Genomic DNA, 19,234 nt, shown 5'->3' with positions numbered 1-19,234 from the left:
TTCTATCCTTTACTATGGATGCGATCACCTCCACAATATCGGGTTCCTCTATTGTACTGAAATTCTGCATTTTGTGATATATATTGCGTATATAAATTCCTATTTTTTTACACTTTGAGGGTTTGTAGTGGGGGACTGAGTAGATAGGTAATTGATACATTTTAATAAATCAAAGGCCTAATACCTTCAACATTTAGTTGTAGGATTTTGATGTTGTTTTCCATCGTTCTTGTCGTGGGGCTCTGAAAAGAGCCTTTTTTGTTAGAAGAACTATGCATGTCTCGTATTGCCAGGAGATCTACAGTAGATAGTTTGGCACCAGTATGTTGTTGCTCGCTTAGCAACACCCAGGGGACACGTACAGGGCAATTTATAGGTAATTCCTGCGGACCCTGATCCACTGCAACGTACTGGCTTCTTATCCTGAGCCACATCATGCCACCTCACCTGCGAAGAAAAGTCGCTCTTGTCAGAGAATATGAGAAGATAATGGCTAATCTGGACCCTCCTCTTCACGACGACAATCCTAGACCCTCAGAGGGGCAGGTTGAACTCCGGTCATCCACCTATTGTTTAGCCCCAGGAACAAACCGAGAGCCACTTTAATCCATTCAATGAATGAAAAGAGGAGTGGACTGACAACACCGACCATCTTCTTTGGCCTCTGCTCAGCAAAAACAGTCCTGTTCCAGGATTTCATTTCCAAAGAGGGCATTGTCCGCTGTCTATCATATTCGAGGTCCGACTCGTTGGCTGAATGGTCAGCGTACTGGCCTTCGGTTCAGAGGGTCCCGGGGTCGATTCCCGGCCGGGTCGGGGATTTTAACCTTCATTGGTTAATTCCAATGGCCCGGGGGCTGGGTGTTTGTGCTGTCCCCAACATCCCTGCAACTCACACACCACACATAACACTATCCTCCACTACAATCACACGCAGTTACCTACACATGGCAGATGCCGCCCACCCTCATCGGAGGGTCTGCCTTACAAGGGCTGCACTCGGCTAGAAATAGCCACATGAAATTATAAATTATTATTATCATATTCGAGTGCAGACTGCGGGTCTAAGAAGGTGATCCCAGGCCTCACCTTCTGGGATAAAGTGGCTGGATAGTTTGGTCTTAAGAATATAGACATGTTGTTTCTAGCCATGTATATTTATGTCTGTCTGTCTGTTAGGTCATCAGCCCAGAGGCGGGTTGGAACCTCAAATAGCACCACCAAAGGTTATGCGGTTATAAGGAAACCCCAAAAACCAATGGCAGCACCAAAATGAGGCATACTAGGCAAGATGAGGAGTGAGGTAGTTTGCCATTGCTTTCCTCACTGGGTCAGAAAGTACTATTGCAGCACGACTGACCCTATGAGCAGCACCTTTAATAACACTCAGATGCACTAGTCATGCTCTGAATGTCATTACTCAGCACTACCCATACCCCAGCATATTGTCACAGCCATGGATGTTGACTGGGACTTCGGTGGAAACTACACTTTACTCTGGCCTGTGCCAAGAGATGGATGCAAAAGTACTGTATCCATCAAGATATGACAGCAGGCAGGTATATTTATGTATATATAGTACCTTTTGTCATCTTTCAATCAATACCGTAGTTCTGCATGCAAAAGTCATGCGATAAATAAATACATCACAAATTATTTTCGAACATTTCTGGGTCACAACGGCCTATTCACTTTGCTTGTTTTGCTACATTTTATGGTTTTCGGGGACGCCGAGGTGCCAGAATTTTGTACCGCAGGAGTTCTTTTACGTGACAGTAAATCTAGCGACACGAGGATGACGTATCTGAGCATGACTTATCTGAGCATCTTCAAATACCACCGGACTGAGCCAGGGTCGAACTTGCCAAATTGAGGTCAGAAGACCAGCGCCTCAGCCGTCTGAGTCACTCAGTCCGGTGTCTTTTGAATTAATGCCATATAGGCGACCTGCGCGTCTGTGGGGGTGGGGCCCTCACGATACAAACAACCAGTCCCTGAACCACAGGAATCAACTAATGAAAGTTAAAATCCCGGAGCCGGCCGGGAATCGAACCCCGGATCCCTGTGACCAAAGGTCAGCACGCTGCCTAACCGTAGAGAATGGCTTTCCTATAATATTAGCCGCACCAGACCAGAACAGCGAGAAACTGAATATTTACCGGTTATCTGGCTATAACTTTGAAATGAAATGGCGTATGGCTTTTAGTGCCGGGAGTATCCGAGGACATGTTCGGCTCGCCAAGTGCAGGTCTTTCTATTTGACTCCCTTAGGCGACCTGCGCGTCGTGATGATGAAATGGTGATGAAGACGACACATACACTCAGCCCCCGTGCCTGAGAAATTAACCAATGATGGTTAAAATTCTCGACCACGCCGAGAATCGAACCCGGGACTCCTGTGACCAGAGGCCAGCACGCTAACCATTTAGCCATGGATCCGGACGCTATAACTCTTGAAACACTGTATGGATTAACAACAAATTTGAAAAATGAACATTGCATCGCTGTTTTCATCTACAGAGTTTCTTAAACAGACTCACTTATGTCGGTTTTACCAGCATTTTGTCCTTCTGGATGAATTTTATAGTTTTATTCGAACACTTAAAAAGTTCCTGTATCAATATCAAAGTTGTAACAGCTATAACAATGAACACGGGCAAAAATATGAATGGTAGACACTTTTTGGAGAATTTTCGAAGTTCTATAAATTTACTAATGTAGTTATTCAACTATAAACCAACACACATGCGCCTCTATTGAATGCCACGTTTCATATTATTATTATTATTATTATTATTATTATTATTATTATTATTATTATTATTATTATTATTATTATTATTCAGTCAGTCAGTCAGTCAGTTTACCGTCCTAGTTTGGTTTCTCCCCCGGACTCAGCGAGAATTCCCACCTCTACCGCCTCAAGGGCAGTGACTTAGAACGTGAGACAACGGATGAGTAGGGCCAGTACCTCGCCGAGGTGGCCTCAGCTATTATGCTGAAGAGGGGGCTTGTAGGGGCGGGAAGATTGGAAGGGACAGGCAAGGAAGAGGGAAGGAAGCGACCGTGGCCTTAAGTTAGGTACCAACCCGGCATTTGCCTGGAGGAGAAGTGGGAAACCACGGAAAACCACCTTCAGGATGGCTGAGGTCGGAATCGAATCCCCTCTACGCAGTTGACCTCCCGAGATTGAGTGGATCCCGTTCCAGCCTTCGTATCACTTTTCAAATTTCGTGGCAGAGCCGGGAAGAGAATCCGGGTATCCTGGGGTGGCAGCTAATCATACTAAGCAGTATACCACAGAAGCGGACTATACTGTACATGCCCAAGCAAAATACGTACATTCGATAGTCAGTTCAACTTATCAGTGTTCAGTCTGCCAAACATATGTCATGTATGTTTCGGAATGATTTGAACAGCTGAAATACATATTATACTTTCTCTCGAAGCAGAAACGAGAACAAACTTGCTATGGCTTAATCCGTTACTTCGAAAAGGGCCTGTTTCCGCACTATTGCAAAAATAGCGCCTTTCCGTGGTTTCCCATGTTCATAGAAGGCAAACACTGGGGCTATACGTTAATCAACCCCATGGTCGCTTCCTTCCTACTCGTAGACCTTCACTATCCCACCGTCGCCATAAGACCTATCTGTGTCGGTGAGACGTAAAACCAATTGTTCCTTTTAAAAATAGTGCCAAGAAAATACGGCAAAGTTGCTAGTTAGGGGATTGAGAGTTCGGTGTGACAGATTATCGAAAAATAACCTTTAAGCTTTTCAGTATGTTGAACACAAGATAACAATTATAAAACACTAGAACATAACCTAAAAGGGGAAAAAGCCAATTGAATTGAATATTCCCAATTTTTTCAAATCACTTTCTTGCATGCGTATATATGCTTCAAAAAAGTTGAAGTTTTTTTTTACGTCGCACCGACACAGATAGGTCTTATGGCGACGATGGAACAGGGAAGGGCTAGGAGTTGGAAGGAAGCGGCCGTGGCCTTAATTAAGGTACAGCCCCAGCATTTGCCTGGTGTGAAAATGGGCAACCACGGAAAACCATTTTCAGGGCTGCCGACAGTGGGGTTCGAACCTACTATCTCCCGAATACTGGATACTGGCCGCATTTAAGCGACTGCAGCTATCGAGCTCGGTGAATTTAATTAAATCGACACTGGAAAGCATGGCTCCCATCTTAGACTAATAGACAAATTAATGAAAGCGGAACCGAGCTCGATAGCTGCAGTCGCTCCACCACCTCGGGCTGAGGACACGAACTTACTTTTAGACGCGCAAGTCGTTTATACGGCTTTAACTCGAAAGGCCTGCACCAGGCCTCTTTCGAGGCCACACGCCATTATTATTATTATTATTATTATTATTATTATTATTATTATTATTATTATTATTATTACTATTATTATTATTATTATTATTATCATTATTATTATTGCCGACCCCGTGGTGTAGGAGTAGCGTCCCTGTATCTTACGCGGAGGCCCCGGGTTTGATTTTCGTCCAGGACAGGATCCGAGGACTGGTTTGAGGTCCACTGAGTCTATGTGATTACAATTGAAGAGCTATCTGACGGTGAGATAGCGCCCCGGTCTAGAAAGCCAAAATTAATGGCTGAAAGGATTCGTTGTGCCAACCACATGATATGACACCTCGTAATCTGCAGGCCTTTGGGCTGAACAGCGGTCGCTTCATACGCTATGACCCTTCTGGTGTGTTGTGGCATGGGGTTTGGTTTATTATTATTATTATTATTATTATTATTATTATTATTATTATTATTATTATTATTATTATTATTATTATTATTATTATTATTATTATCATCATCTTTCTTTCTTTCTTTCTTTCTTTCTTTCTTAATATATTTACCCTCCAGGGTAGGTTTTCCCTCGGACTCAGCGAGGGATTCTACCTCTACCGCCTCAAGGGCAGTGTCCTGGAGAGCGAGATATTGGGTACAGGGATACAACGGGTAGGAGGACCAGTACCTCGTCCAGGTGGCCTCACCTGCTATGCTGAACAGGGGCCTTGCGGAGGGATGGGAAGACTGGAAGGGTTAGGCAAGGAAGAGGTAAGGAAGCAGCCATGGCCTTAAGTACCAGCCCGGTATTTGCCTGGAGGAGAAGTGATAAACCACGGAAAACCACTTCAAGGATGGCTGAGGTAGGAATCGAACCCACTTCTCCTCAGTTAACCTCTCGAGACTGAGCGGACGCCGTTCCAGCTCTCGTACCACTTTTTAAAAACTTCGTGGTAGAGCCGGGAATCGAACCCGCGCCCCCGGGTGGTAGCAGCTAATCACGCTAACTACTACACCACAGAAGCGGACATTATTATTATTATTATTATTATTATTATTATTATTATTATTATTCCTTCGTTATGCCCATTCATAGAGCGCGTTTGAACTTGATAGTTGGTTTGATGGTTTGTGCCTTCTTATCCTCCCAAAATCTCTTCATGAATGCACTGTGTTGCATCTTGCGTTCTGTCGACCACTTCCTACCAGTTGTCTTTTTTGGTTTCTCCCTAAATTTATGATTAGCTACTTTGGTTCTAAAAGCTCCACGATTTTCCATGATGTCGTCTGTAATATTTATTTCTTGGAGGTCCGCCTTAGTTTCTTCTAGCCATTTTATTTTGACCTTCTTTGAGTCGATTACTTTGAATAATCTTTTAGTTAGTCTGTCGCTGTTCATTCTGTAGATATGGCCATAGAAATAAAGGCGCCTTTTCCGTACAGCATCAGTAAACCTGTCGGTGAAGGAGTAGAGATCCGCTGTTTTCCTCTTAATCCACATTCCATTTTCTCTCGTAGGACCATAAATTTTCCTGAGAATTTTCCGCTCCTGCTTTTCAATTTCTGTAATTTTAGAGTGACCACCTAAGCATATGGTTTCTGAGGCATATAAAGCTTCGGGCAATACAACTGTCTTGTAGTGTCGTAATTTTGCATTACGCGATATGACTCTTTTGTTGTAGTAATTCCACGTCAGTCTGTATGCCTTATGTAGTTTGGTGTTTCTTTCTACATTGGCACTACTGTCTAATCCTGATGGTAGTATAATTTCTCCAAGGTATTTGAAGGAGGGCACCTGTGAAATTGTGCCGTTTTCCATCTCTAGCGGAGTTCTTTTGCTATTTTGACGTAGATTTTCCATGTACTTGGTTTTCTCGTAGGATATCTGGAGGCCTGCCTTTGATGCTATATTGTGTAGTCTCTGTATGGCATACTTTGTTTCATCCTTGGTCTTAGTAATGATTGCGAGATCATCAGCAAATGCTAAACATTTCACATTGACCTTGCTTCCCAAATTTCCGATGTTCACACCCTTGATATCCTTTTCCCACTCTCTAATAACTTTGTCTAGAACTAAGTTAAACAGAATAGGGGAGATGCTGTCACCTTGACGAACGCCCGTACATATTTCAAAAGGCTCAGAGATTTCTCCAAGGAATTTCACTTTAGAGGTCGTACTTGTGAGGGTCTGCTGGATAAGTGCTCTGGTCTTCTTGTCCACTCTGAGTTCTTCTAGGGTATCAAATACTGTCTGTCTGTCCACAGAGTCATACGCCTTCTTAAAATCCACAAAGGTGACGATCGTGCTGGCACTTCGGCGAATCCTTAATATCGTCTTCAAGTTCCATATTTGTTCTGCACATGATCGACCTTTCCTGAAACCCGCTTGGTACTCGCCAATCAGATGATCTGTCTGTTTTTCTAACCGGTTCAAGAGAGCTTTGGAAAGGATTTTGTATGCGATTGGCAGTAGAGATATGCCTCTATAGTTGTTTGGATCTGCCTTGTCACCTTTCTTGTGCAATGGGTGTATTAATGCACACTTCCAATCCTGTGGAATCATTTCCGTTTCCCATATTTCTACTAGGATTGCATGAATTTTGCTTACAAGATCATCTCCAAGTTTACACATCTCCGCAGTGATGCCGTCCTCTCCAGGAGCTTTATTATTTTTAAGCGATCGTATAATCTCTGCTGTTTCCTGTATTGTCGGTGGCTGTGAATCGGGGTTGGGCATGGGCTTTTCAAAGTTCAGTCTTTCTATTATTATTATTATTATTATTATTATTATTATTATTATTATTATTATTATTATTATTATTATATACACTAAGAAAACGGAACAAATTACAAAAATACACTAACACATCTTACTGTGATATGGAATGGAAATTCTTCTTCTATATTCCACAGTTTGAAAGTCTGTATTGCCTTGAAGGTTAGCGTATTAGTGGCCAGATTATAACTATTCAGAGAGGAGATACCCTAGGCTTAGTGTATGATCAGCAGCTCACCTCAGTTTGGAAGGTACAGAACAAGTGACAGAGGTAGGGATGTTTCGTCCCCAGAGCCAACACCTTGCGCTCTATGAGAGTGCATTCCACATCATCGTCCTCCAACACCACGTCCTTCTTCAGGCATTTGACGGCGTAGTAGCGGTCTGTGCCCTTAAGCTCAGCCAAAAGAACCTGAAACAGAAGAATGTCTTCTTATAGGAATTAAACCTCCAAATCCCTGTCTATTACTCTCTCAAAAATTCATAACTATTGGGTGAAGGATGCATAAAATATAAATGCAGTAATGTCATGCACCCTACGTAAAATATATTCTTCTTAAGTGTGAGAATATCTCCAATGATAGAATAATAAATGAATAATTTTGCGGAATCTTGAGCAATAAATGAACAATTGAATTTTATTTCAAAGTTGGGAACATAAAACAGATACGAGGAAATTGATTTAAATCCCAGCCAATGCGCATGAGACTTTTGAAATGAAAATTCACATTCCTATGGTTTGTACATGTCGTAAACTGTAGACCCCATGTGTTGATCACGATATCCATAATCACACAAAACTACAAAGCTTGCTTTATTTGTTTGCAATTGAATTACTATTGACGACCCAATAATGGCTATATTAATTTTTTTTTCATAGAGTAGGCCTATTGTTCTAAAGAATGTGCCAATTGCTTTATGCTCACGTAAAAGTCATATGTTGTCCTAGAAAAGATTCTGATGGTGATCGGGATGAAATACCGAAAATGCAGAGTTATCCATATCTGCTCAAAAATAATTTTGCATTGATAATAATTGAGGGCTATGAGAAAGGAGAAACTATTCAAGAAAGAATGAGGCTGGGCTGCAGTTTGTGCCCCTCATTTTCAACGTTTATATAGAACTGGCGGTAATGGAAATCAAAGGGGAATTTGCAAAATGAATCACAGTCCAAGGAGAGGAAATCAAAGCTCTGAGATTTTCCGATGTTATTATTATTTTATCCGAGTCTGTAGAAGCTCTAGGACAATTACTGAATAGTATATAGGCTTACACAGTCTTGGAGAATAGTAAAAAATAAATGAATCCAAAACAAAAGTAATGGATTGCAGGAGAACTATTCGGTGAAATGTCAACAGGAGACAAGAGATTGATAGGACACATCTTCAGGCATCTAGGACTTGCGTAATTAACTTCTCAGGGAAGTGTAATGGGTAAGAATGGTAGGCGGTGAATAAGTCATGAATATGCCAGATTAGAGTTAGCACAGGGTAGAGTGCCATGGACGGCTGCATCAGACCAGTCTGATGACCAAAACAACATTTCGAGATCATATTTCATGAATAATAGTACACATGTTGTAGTTTAGGCTATTTAAGTTCTTTCGAAATCCGGAACAAATATCCACTCGACATTATAAATGGTTTTGGGTCTCTGCTGTCTTAGTCTTAAAAATATCGAGCTTTCGTTAGGAACTTTGCCCAACTTCGCCGGGAGTACCGAGTGAAGTGAACGCAACCATTGTTAAGAGTGCCAAACTGTTTGAACGTTGTCCCTGGCCGTTTTCATTTGAACTAAGCTGCGAAAAGAAGAACTAAAAACCAAGCTAGTGGCTGTGCGGTTTGGGTCACGTAGCTAGCTATCAGTTTGCATTTGGAAGATAGTGGGTTCGAACCCCACTGTCGGCAATCCTGAAAATGTTTTCCGTGGTTTCCCATTTTCACACCAGGCAAATGCTGGGACTCTATCTTAATTAAGGCCACGGTCTATTCCTTAATGAAGGTGCAATGTAGAAATGGGCAACAACGGAAAACTATCTTCAGGGCTGCCAGCGGTAGGATTCGAACCCAACATCTCCCGAAGGCAAGCTCACAGCTACTTGACCCTAAGCGCATGGTCAACTCGCTCGGTCAGGGAACACCGTTGATGAACGGATGGACTTGGATCCTAATAACGTCCAGATACCGGACAACCATGTGCCATAGCCTCCGATGGAAACCGGCGTACACGCGCTCGGCTGTCAGCATGATGCACCAGGAACCTGGATAATATGAGTAGCCTAGTTAGTGGCAACCTACATGGGGCCTTTGTACAAATCAAAAAATATGTTCAAACATGTACTTCACTGCAGTAACATTTTCTAAGAACGTGACTATTTGTAGATTGTAATGTAATGTAAATGAAAATGAAAATTTATTCACAATTCAGCAATTTAACTAATCCTCTCAAAAATTAATAAAGGTGTACTTAATTTTAATGTTCTCCGTTTTTATTACATAAAGTATATCGTAAAAGAAAAGCTTTCCTCTTCTTATTGATGAATAAATTATGAATTCTTGCGATAGAATAATAGAATTCAGGAACACAATAGAATATAGAGGTAGTTCAGATCGAAATTTTAACAAGTAAGGTGAATTTTGGTTTTCAACAAGTATTAGTATTTGTTAACAGGGTCAGTTATATGTTTTCGCATGTCTATTACATTTTATGAATTATTTATGGCAACTACATTCCTTGAACTATGTCATATTTGAAGTATTCCATTAAAAATATAGGGATTGAATGTCATCTAATGCCACCTTAGGGATGAACAGACCGGGCGAGTTGGCCGTGCGCGTAGAGGCGCGCGGCTGTGAGCTTGCATCCGGGAGATAGTAGGTTCGAATCCCACTATCGGCAGCCCTGAAGATGGTTTTCCGTGGTTTCCCATTTTCACACCAGGCAAATGCTGGGGCTGTACCTTAATTAAGGCCACGGCCGCTTCCTTCCAACTCCCAGGCCTTTCCTATCCCATCGTCACCATAAGACCTATCTGTGTCGGTGTGACGTAAAGCCCCTAGCAAAAAAAAAAAAAAAAAAGGGGATGAACAGAGATGAAAAGAGAACAGCTTAACATCTACGTACTGACGAAACCACTGACCTCATTGCAAAGATGCACCGTATACAAACAGATTATACAACCGGGTTTAGCACATACGAGTACGCTTGGTTAGAAGCATGAAAGGAACATCTATGTCTCACATTTTTTTTACAATTGGCTTTATGTCGCACCGACACAGATATATCTTATGGCGACGATGGGATAGGAAAGGGCTAGGAGTTGGAAGGAAATTGTCTTGGCCTTAATTAAGGTACAACCCCAGCATTTGAGTGGTGTGAAAATGGGAAACCATGGAAATCTCTCTTCAGGACTGCTGACAGTGGGGTTCGAAACCACTATATTCGGAATGCAAGCTCACATCTGAGTGCCCGTAGCCGTATGGCCAACTCGCTTGGTACTTTGGCACCTAGATTTGTATGAAACCCCTATCAAACCTAATACCAATAATATCGATAGAGTATTTATTAGTAGAGTATGAAATGAAATGGCGCATGGCTTTTAGTGCCGGGAGTGTCCGAGGACAAGTTCGGCTCGCCAGATGCAGGTTGTTTGATTTTACTCCCGTAGGCGACCTGCGCGTCGTGATGAGGATGAAATGATGATGAAGACGACACATACACCCAGTCCCCGTGCCAGCGAAATTAACCAATTATGGTTAAAATTCCCGGCCCTGCCGGGAATCGAACCCGGGACCCCTGTGACCAAAGGCCAGCACGCTAACCATTTAGCCATGGAGCCGGACATTAGTAGAGTGATTAAGGATATTAGGAGGTTCTCTCGTTATTATACTTCCGTCTTTTGTGATCTTTGTTAAATTCACTTTAGGCCTGTGTTAGCTGAGTGAATCGGCACTGGCTTCTCTTCAAGAAGACCGCGGTTCGAATCTGTATGCGAAATTTTTCGAGAAGGAAATAAACAAAGATATAAATGTTTTCATCTCAGATTCTCTGCTCTTTATTTCTTTTCTTTTACAAACTGATTTACGTCGCACCGATGCAGATGGTTCTTAGTTATTGCGTCGCCGAAACACTTCATTATGTTAGTGCAACGTTAAACCGCTGGGAGAAATGAAAATGTGTCCTGATGGTGCAAGGCTACTTCCAATAGAACAATGCGCCGTACCACACTACCAAGATTGCGAAGGACTAGTTCGAGGAACGTGAAAGTGAATGTGCTTCAATGCCGTGTGTGGCTTCCACACAGCCGCGATTTGGACACCATTGAACATTATTGGTTCGACTTGGAGAAGTGTGTTCATCCTACATGAGCACCGCCCACCAGTGTACACCAACCAGAGGATCAGCTGTTGCGCCTGTGGTACCAGATACCCCAGGATACCTTCTGCCTCGTTGAATCAAAAGGTGGTCCTACATCGTTTTAGGTAGGTGGTCATAATGCAGTTGTTCGTCTGTATATAGAAGTAGGTATATAAACTGCAGTTTGCACCCTGTACCACTTGTATGCACAGGAAGGCCGGAATACCTAGTCGGCATTTCACAAAGGCAGGATTGGACGGGCTGAGAGAGAACGGGCTAGTGCAGGAAACAGGACAGGGAGGGTGACATGTAGCGACCAACTCGTGCAGGGTTGAGTGTAGGACATGGCGGGTTGTATGAGCAGGATTAATCTAGGTAATGTGTTCATGGAAAATTATATGACAGTTTTGACGGCATAGGGCGATTATTTTTTTAAACAACGTTCTATTTAAACATTACAAAGGGATGGACTTGATATTATACGTGGGTTTACTACTGAAATCAATAAAGAAACATTTCAAACCTTGCGCAATATATCCGTGTGTAGTTGCAGAGATCTCTCCTCACCTCAAAATACCTGCCTGCTCGCGATCTCCTTCGTCCTGTCTCCGTAAAAATATGCAGGACTGGCAAGATCGGGATGTGGGACAGGACGGGACGGTAAATGCGCGATATAGCGGCGGGCAGGACGAGGACAGCCCATGTTTCACAACAGGATGAAACAGGAAGCCCGTAGCGCATGAAGCGGGCAGGATAGGACGAAAAAATAGGACAGATTTGTAGAGCTCTACAATTAGTATAGTAACGAAAGGATCACACATGATTGGGGACTTTCATTCTGACTTGGATTATATCAAGTACACTACACATTTACAATACGTGATCAATGGGCCAGTTTTCAGTGTACAATACCTTCCCGAAGCTGCCCTTGCCCAGGACCTTGAGGAACTGGAAGTCCTCCACCGTGTACTTCCTGAAGCGGGGTAGGGACATCGCTGGCGGAGTCTGCCAACCAGGCCGCGACGAATCTGAGCTGCCATCATCGTACGGATCCAAGCTGGGGTTCGATGCCAGTGAAGGTGCCGGAGAGACCGGATCACGACCCTCGCTACTGGACGACGAGGGAACTGGAAAATTAAAGAAACAGTTGCTTATCTCCACTCATATCATTCTTAAATTTAACGAGAATATATTTCCCACAAATCTTGCATTCAGGAAATAGTGGGTTTGAACCCCACTGTCGTTAGCACTGAGATATTTTTTCGTGGTTTCCCCATTTTCACACCAAACAAATGCCGGAGTTGTAACTTAATTAAGGCCACGGTAGCTGCCTTCCCATTTAAAGCCCTTTCCTATCCCATAGTCACAATAATAATAATAATAATAATAATAAGAAGAAGAAGAAGAAGAAGAAGAAGAATAGTCCACCTCTGTGGTGTAGTGGTTAGCGTGATTAGTTGCTACCCTCGGAGGCCCGGGTTCAATTCCCGGCTCTGCCACGAAACTTGAAAAGTGGTACGAGGGCTGGAACAGGGTCCGCTCAGCCTCGGGAGGTCAACTGAGTAGATGTGGGTTCGAATCCCACCTCAGCCATCCTCGAAGTTATTTTCCGTGGTTTTCCACTTATTCTACAGGCAAATGCCGCGATGGTACCTAACTTAAGGCCACGGCCGCTTCCTTCCCTCTTCCTTGTCTATCCCTTCCGATCCTCCCATCCCCCCGACAAGACCCCTGTTCAGCATAGCAGATGAGGCCCGCCTGGGCGAGGTACTTGTCCTCCTTCCCAGTTGTATCCCCGCACCAAAGTCTCACTCTCCAGGACACTGCCCTTGAGGTGGCAGAGGAGGGATCCCTCGGTGAGTCCGAGGGAGAAACCAACCCCGGAGTGTAAACAGATTAAGAAAGAAAGATAGAAAGATGATAATAATAATAGTAATAATAATAAAAATAATAATCATATGGCCTCAGCTACCGTGTTCAGGCATTTTAATTTATGTATTTATTTATTCAGGATCAGGAACATCATAACGACGAACTACAAAGATCCAAGCTATGTACAATGGATATAAATCTAAAATAAAAGATATATAATTATTTACAATTAAATTAGTCTCTATTTATAACTAGCTATATTACCCGGCGCTGCCCGGGCCATTTTATCGTTTCCTTTAGGTATTTTATTACCTGTTAAGTATCTGTGAAGAGAATTTTTGTACATTTCATTATTATGACGTTATTTTGTAGTTTGGAAGTTATTGCTGTGTTTAATTTCAAATCTTATAGATTATTTTCTCTCTCGTTAATCAAACTAATCTCGGTAAGTTTGGATATTTTCTTCATCCCCACTTTTCGCCATGCCAACGCAGCTGAACTGGTACTTAAACGGCATCCAGAGTGCCCCAATATAACTTAGCGACACGGAAACTATGGAATCGATCCTAATATTAGTTGTTTTCGATTATTCTTGTACGTCATTCCCTCACTTAGGTTTGCTAGAAGATGTTTTATTCCTCCAGTATATTTTCGAGACAGTAAGTAATTTGTATTTGTACGAAGTTTGGTTGAGAGCTATTCTGAAAGATATTGTACACACGTACATCTACAATTTGAGTCATTTTCTCCTTCACACCTTTTACTTTTAGGATTTGTATTACTTATTTCAAGTGATTTTTTTTCTTAATTGGTTGTTTATGAACTCTTTTGTAAATTTTTAAATTGAAATATTATTTTGTGTATAACTGTACGTTCTAGCTTATTTTGTTTCTACTTAAAGTATTTCCTTCTGGCAGCTCAGATAGTCTGGGAAATTGTTGATCCTTTAAAAAAGTTACAACAGAAACAAGTTACAACGTAATACATTTACGCGTCCCATTATAGATATGACGTACACGATTCCAGCTGTCACAGGGACTGTCACCAATCAGCCGATCGACACCAAAAACTGTGGAAAAAACTTTAATCTCGGTGAATTTGGACATTTTCTTTATCCCCCCTCTGAATCGCCATGCCTATGGGTGCTGAACGTCGACTTAAACGACATCCGGAGTGTCACTATTCATCCCAGTGACACCAGAAACTAAGAATTCGACACTAATATCAGCTATTTTAGATTATTTTACGTCAGCGCTTCCCCGAGGGGGGTCTTACGCCTACAGTATCTTTTCGAGATAATAACTCATATCCGTACAGAGTTGTTTGAGAGCTGTGATGAGCTTTGAACTTCAACTTAAAGGCATCCTGAGTGTCAGTATTTATCTAATCAACCCTGAAAACTATGGATTCGGCAATAATATTCGTCGTTTTCGATTATTTTTTAGTATCATCCCTTCCGCAGGGGGTGCTAGGGGTGTCTTACCCCAAGTAATTTTTTTCCAGATATTATAGTAAGTCATCTATGCACCAGTTTTAGTTGAGAGCTATGCTGGAATATAAAATATACATCCATAGCCTCGGTCATTTTGGACACTCCTTCTCTCAACCCTTCAAACCTCCATTCCGACTAGGCCTGAACTATGACTTTAACGGCATCCAAAGAGTCATGGTGTTGTGGGAGTCCTGCCTCCACAGTCATTTATTGTTTGTTTGTCTGTATGAAAGCTATGCTGGAACATACATTCACCCATAATCTTGGTTATTTTGGATATTTTCTCTTTCATCCCTTCTCACCCACGTGCCGATGTGAGTGAACTTGGACTTAAACGACACCTGGAGTGTCACTATTCATCTCAGTAACGCGGAAAACTATGGATTATACTTTAATATTGGTCGTTTTATATTACTGTTTTACTTCATCCCATTTCCACTTCCGCTCAGAGGGGTGAACACACATAAATCCATAAACTGAGCCACTTTGGACTTTTTTCAGCCCTTCTCACCGCCATGGCGATGGGGATTGAACTTGAACTTAAACGACAAGCGGATTGTCACTGTTCATCTCAGCGACCCCGAAACCTATGGTTTCGAACTATTTGCGATTATTTTTTATATGCCACCCCCTCCAGACCACAAAACATAGGGGTGGCTTACCCAACAGTACTTTTTCCGAGACAGTCATATGTGTAGCAGAACCTCTCCTTGGTCTAGCCTACATTCACGCACGTGCCTACTTCCGACACAAGCTTGTATTCTACTGCAGAATCCTTGAACTGACGTTGCCATGGTTACTGCTTATCATTTCTTCATCCATTTCCTGGAGCGGGGAAGTGTGATCTCAATGTCTCCAAAACGGTTGATTTTAGGCCCTTAATACTCATGGTTTTCGGGGCCCCTAGGGCCTTTCCGAGCTTTGTTCTACACGTCGTGAGGCTCAAAATGAGCTTTGTCTCGTCCTTGTACGGCAAATTGAATATTTTGCTCATATTAGCCGATGTTAATGTGCCAAAGGACCTAAATCTAGGGAATGGAGAGATATGTTAAAATTTATTGTAGATGGGTTTACCCGCAGGGTGCCAGTATACAAAATTTGGTTCAAATTGGTGGAACGGCATGGAATTGTATAAGGTACAGACAGACAGATAGAGAGGCAGACAGACATTCTGCTTTATATAGATAGATTTGACGTCATTGGGTGCCTGCTTGTCAATTTCGACATTCCGTTTTACTCTGGACCTACTAGATGCATGGTAAACTGAACATCTTTTGGGCGTCTATGGCTAAGTTTTGATTCATTTTGTCGGGTGAACACCAAATGTGAGATCTGTTACATGCAGACATCGTACGACATGGAGTATCGGATGGACTTTTGTCTGTCGTTCAAATATTCGACTACTCTGCCGGGGATCTTGGGATCTGGAGGCCGATATTCTACCACTAATCCACAGAGGGTGACCTGTTTGTGTCGGTGAGATGTGGCACAGATAGAAATGTTTTTAAAAATCTCGCATGATGTAAAAGCAGTTATACATAGTGATACAGGAGCAAACTATTACTTGAAACACATTGGTGTTTAAAACTGAAGAATACAGGTCATTTCAGCCTATTATTCTGTCTTTGTGCAATCAAAACGTATGCACCCGAACCATGCCTTTGGTACTACATCATCCTTCAAGAACAATATCTTAACAACTCTGTAAAGAGTATACAATACCAAATACATGGATATACATCTTGTAATTTCTGGTGATGGAAATCTCTCATTATTTTGATGGGTGACCTGTTATAATGATTCAGTACGACACGTAAGTTACTCTCGTATGTATTTTAAGTTTTCAACAAGCCCTACCCTAAGCGCTTGGAGTGTATTGTAGTTGGTTGACATCCTCAACAACCTCATCCGAAGAGCGTCCTATTAGTGTTTGCCAGAGTTTAATTCATAAAACAAGTTGACTACTCCAGTCTTGTTATATTCTACTACCAGAAAATAATTCACGAGGAAAGCTTTAAATCGGCGACCACTGCACCTCGTAAAGCAGGGCTAAAGATCGCTGTCAACAAAACAGAATTTCTGACAAACATCAGAGAAGAACCCAACTTCATTTCTTTGGGGGACAAAATAATACACAAGGCCAACTCATTCAAATATCTTGGAGAGTGGATAACCCCAAATGTTAATGAGGATCTTGCAATGAAGAGTAGATGCACTAAATTAGAAAGAGCTTATCATCTTTGTAAGAACATATACAAGTCTAAATCCCTCTCCTTGAATCTTAAACTTAGACACTACAACACCGTAGTAAGACCATCTGTACTGTATGCCTCAGAATGCCTAAACATGACCCGGAAAGGACAACTCAGAAAACTAGAACTGAAAGAGCGAAAGATCCTCAGAAGGATTATGGGTCCCATTAAAGAAGGAGATGGCTACAGAATCAGGCACAACAAGGAACTGTACAGTAAAATAGAGAGCATTACAACAGCTATGAGGAAGAGAAGACTAATCTTCTATGGTCATGTAGTCAGGATGGACAGCCAGAGGCTCACTTCAAGAATCTTCAACACTGTATCTAGAGGGAAAGCAACAAATGCCAAATGGACGAATTTAGTACGGAAAGACCTACAATACCTAAACATTGATCACATTGACATTTACAACCGAGATAAATTCAGAAAGTTAGTCAAGACATCTGACTCTCTCCAGTCACTAACAACTAAATCACTGCGTCCAGGAGTAGAAGTGAAATGGACTCAAGAAAAAAAAGACATCCATAGCGCTAGAATGAAAGAATACTGGGCTAAGAGGAAGAAAAAAGCTCACCAGAGTTAAGAACCACGTGGTCCATCGTAGGCCTAAACGAAGAAGAAGAAGAAGAAGAAGAAGAATACCCTGATGTTGCATTTACTTTCATCATAATTATATGCTTTGTAATTCAATCTATATAAATAAAATCGTAACGGCCGTGTGTCTGTACATTGACTGGTTTGATGAAATTTCCGTACAGTTATCCGTTTCAGATGTAATACTGATCATCTGCCTACTTTTTAGCTTTGGTGTCTGTTTGTCTGTTTGTCTATAAACTGAAAACTACTGGATATATTTCTACCAAACTTCATATTTAGAATCCACCAGTCCTTGGGTAGGTTTTAGGACCAATATTGTTTCTAAATCCCTAAACTGACTGGGAGTTTCCACGAAACCGAAACCGTCATTTTGCAGTCCCGCAAAATATACACAACCAACCTGAATGGAAATCCACCTGCATTAATGGAAATCAATTTCTAAACTTTTCTTCTCATGTGCAAGATTTCGATGCGAGGATTAATAAGGGATATACCGGTATCATTAACGGACCTTTTTTCAGTACAAGTCCCACCGGACTTAACTCAAGAGCGGGAGCGTATAAAGCTTATTTTAACTTATAACATGAAAACTAATGAAGATATTTCAACCAAACTTTATATTTGGCATACACCTGTCCAAAGGTACGTTTTAGGGTCCATACCATTTCAAATTACGGAATGGACTGGGGGTGTATAGGGAATCGATACAGTGATTTTACTCTCCCACAATATATACAAGACCAACCTGACTGGAAATCGACCAACCTTGAGGGAAATCCATTTGTAAAACTTTTTTCTCATGTGCATTTTTTCGACAGGGGGATTAATAAGGGAGATATCATGAACGGTCGGTTTTGCAGGCCAAGTCCAGCGGACATAGCCCTAAAGGTGTTGTACGTGGAGCTGATTCATTATCTATCTATATAAATAAAATCGTAACTACCGTGTGTCTGTGCATTGACTGTTTTGGCGAAATGTTCGTACTAGCTATCCGTTTAAGGGATAATAATGACCATCTGCATATTTTTAGCTATACTTTCCTGAAAGTCCAAAATTTTACCCCCCTCGCCCAAAATGAAATTGGGCAAAATTATACGTTTTAGCCTGTAATCGACGGAAAGCTTCCCAGATCTTTAAATATTTCATTTTATACCCCCGAAAAATATCGGAATATTGAGGCAATTTCAATGTCGGTGCAGACCTTCGTTTCGAGGGTTTTCGCGGCTAAACGGTAATTCGTATTACAAAACAGATGGCACAATCTCAATTCTATTTTCAGTGATTTACAACTTTGATCCTATGACGTTGTAAGTTAGATTTGTCTCTATTTTTCGATTATACCTACATTTTACTCTCTGTACACGTATCATTCGTAGTTCGAATCACTTATATGAAAGATAGAATCATCTAATTCTACACGAACATTGGCCCACCCAATTACCATACGTGAGCCAAATTCTATTCAACGTTTCTAATTCAATTTTACCCATAAATAGACGAAAAAGGAGAAAATATCTTAAGACCAGCCATTTAGACCGCCAAATGAGGCGTCTTATGGTACAATCC

At 41.7% G+C, this 19,234-nt stretch overlaps 1 protein-coding gene across 1 annotated transcript in view; it reads right to left on the bottom strand.

Annotated features, from left to right (window-relative positions):
* Positions 1–19,234, bottom strand: part of LOC136858139 (uncharacterized) — a 138,189-nt gene that overhangs the window by 37,690 nt on the left and 81,265 nt on the right. Inside the window, exons 2-3 of the mRNA XM_067137464.2 lie at positions 12,365–12,579; positions 7,335–7,508 (exon numbers count right to left, since the gene is read on the bottom strand). Of these exons, the coding sequence (XP_066993565.2) occupies positions 7,335–7,508; positions 12,365–12,579 (389 nt within the window). The remainder of the gene's footprint in view (positions 1–7,334; positions 7,509–12,364; positions 12,580–19,234) is intronic.

Source organism: Anabrus simplex, chromosome 1 (genome assembly GCF_040414725.1).
Source record: "Anabrus simplex isolate iqAnaSimp1 chromosome 1, ASM4041472v1, whole genome shotgun sequence".
In the NCBI taxonomy this organism is placed as follows: Eukaryota; Metazoa; Arthropoda; class Insecta; order Orthoptera; family Tettigoniidae; genus Anabrus; species Anabrus simplex.
The sequence above is the reverse complement of the archived record's forward strand: the minus strand, read 5'-3'. Positions and strand labels throughout refer to the sequence as shown.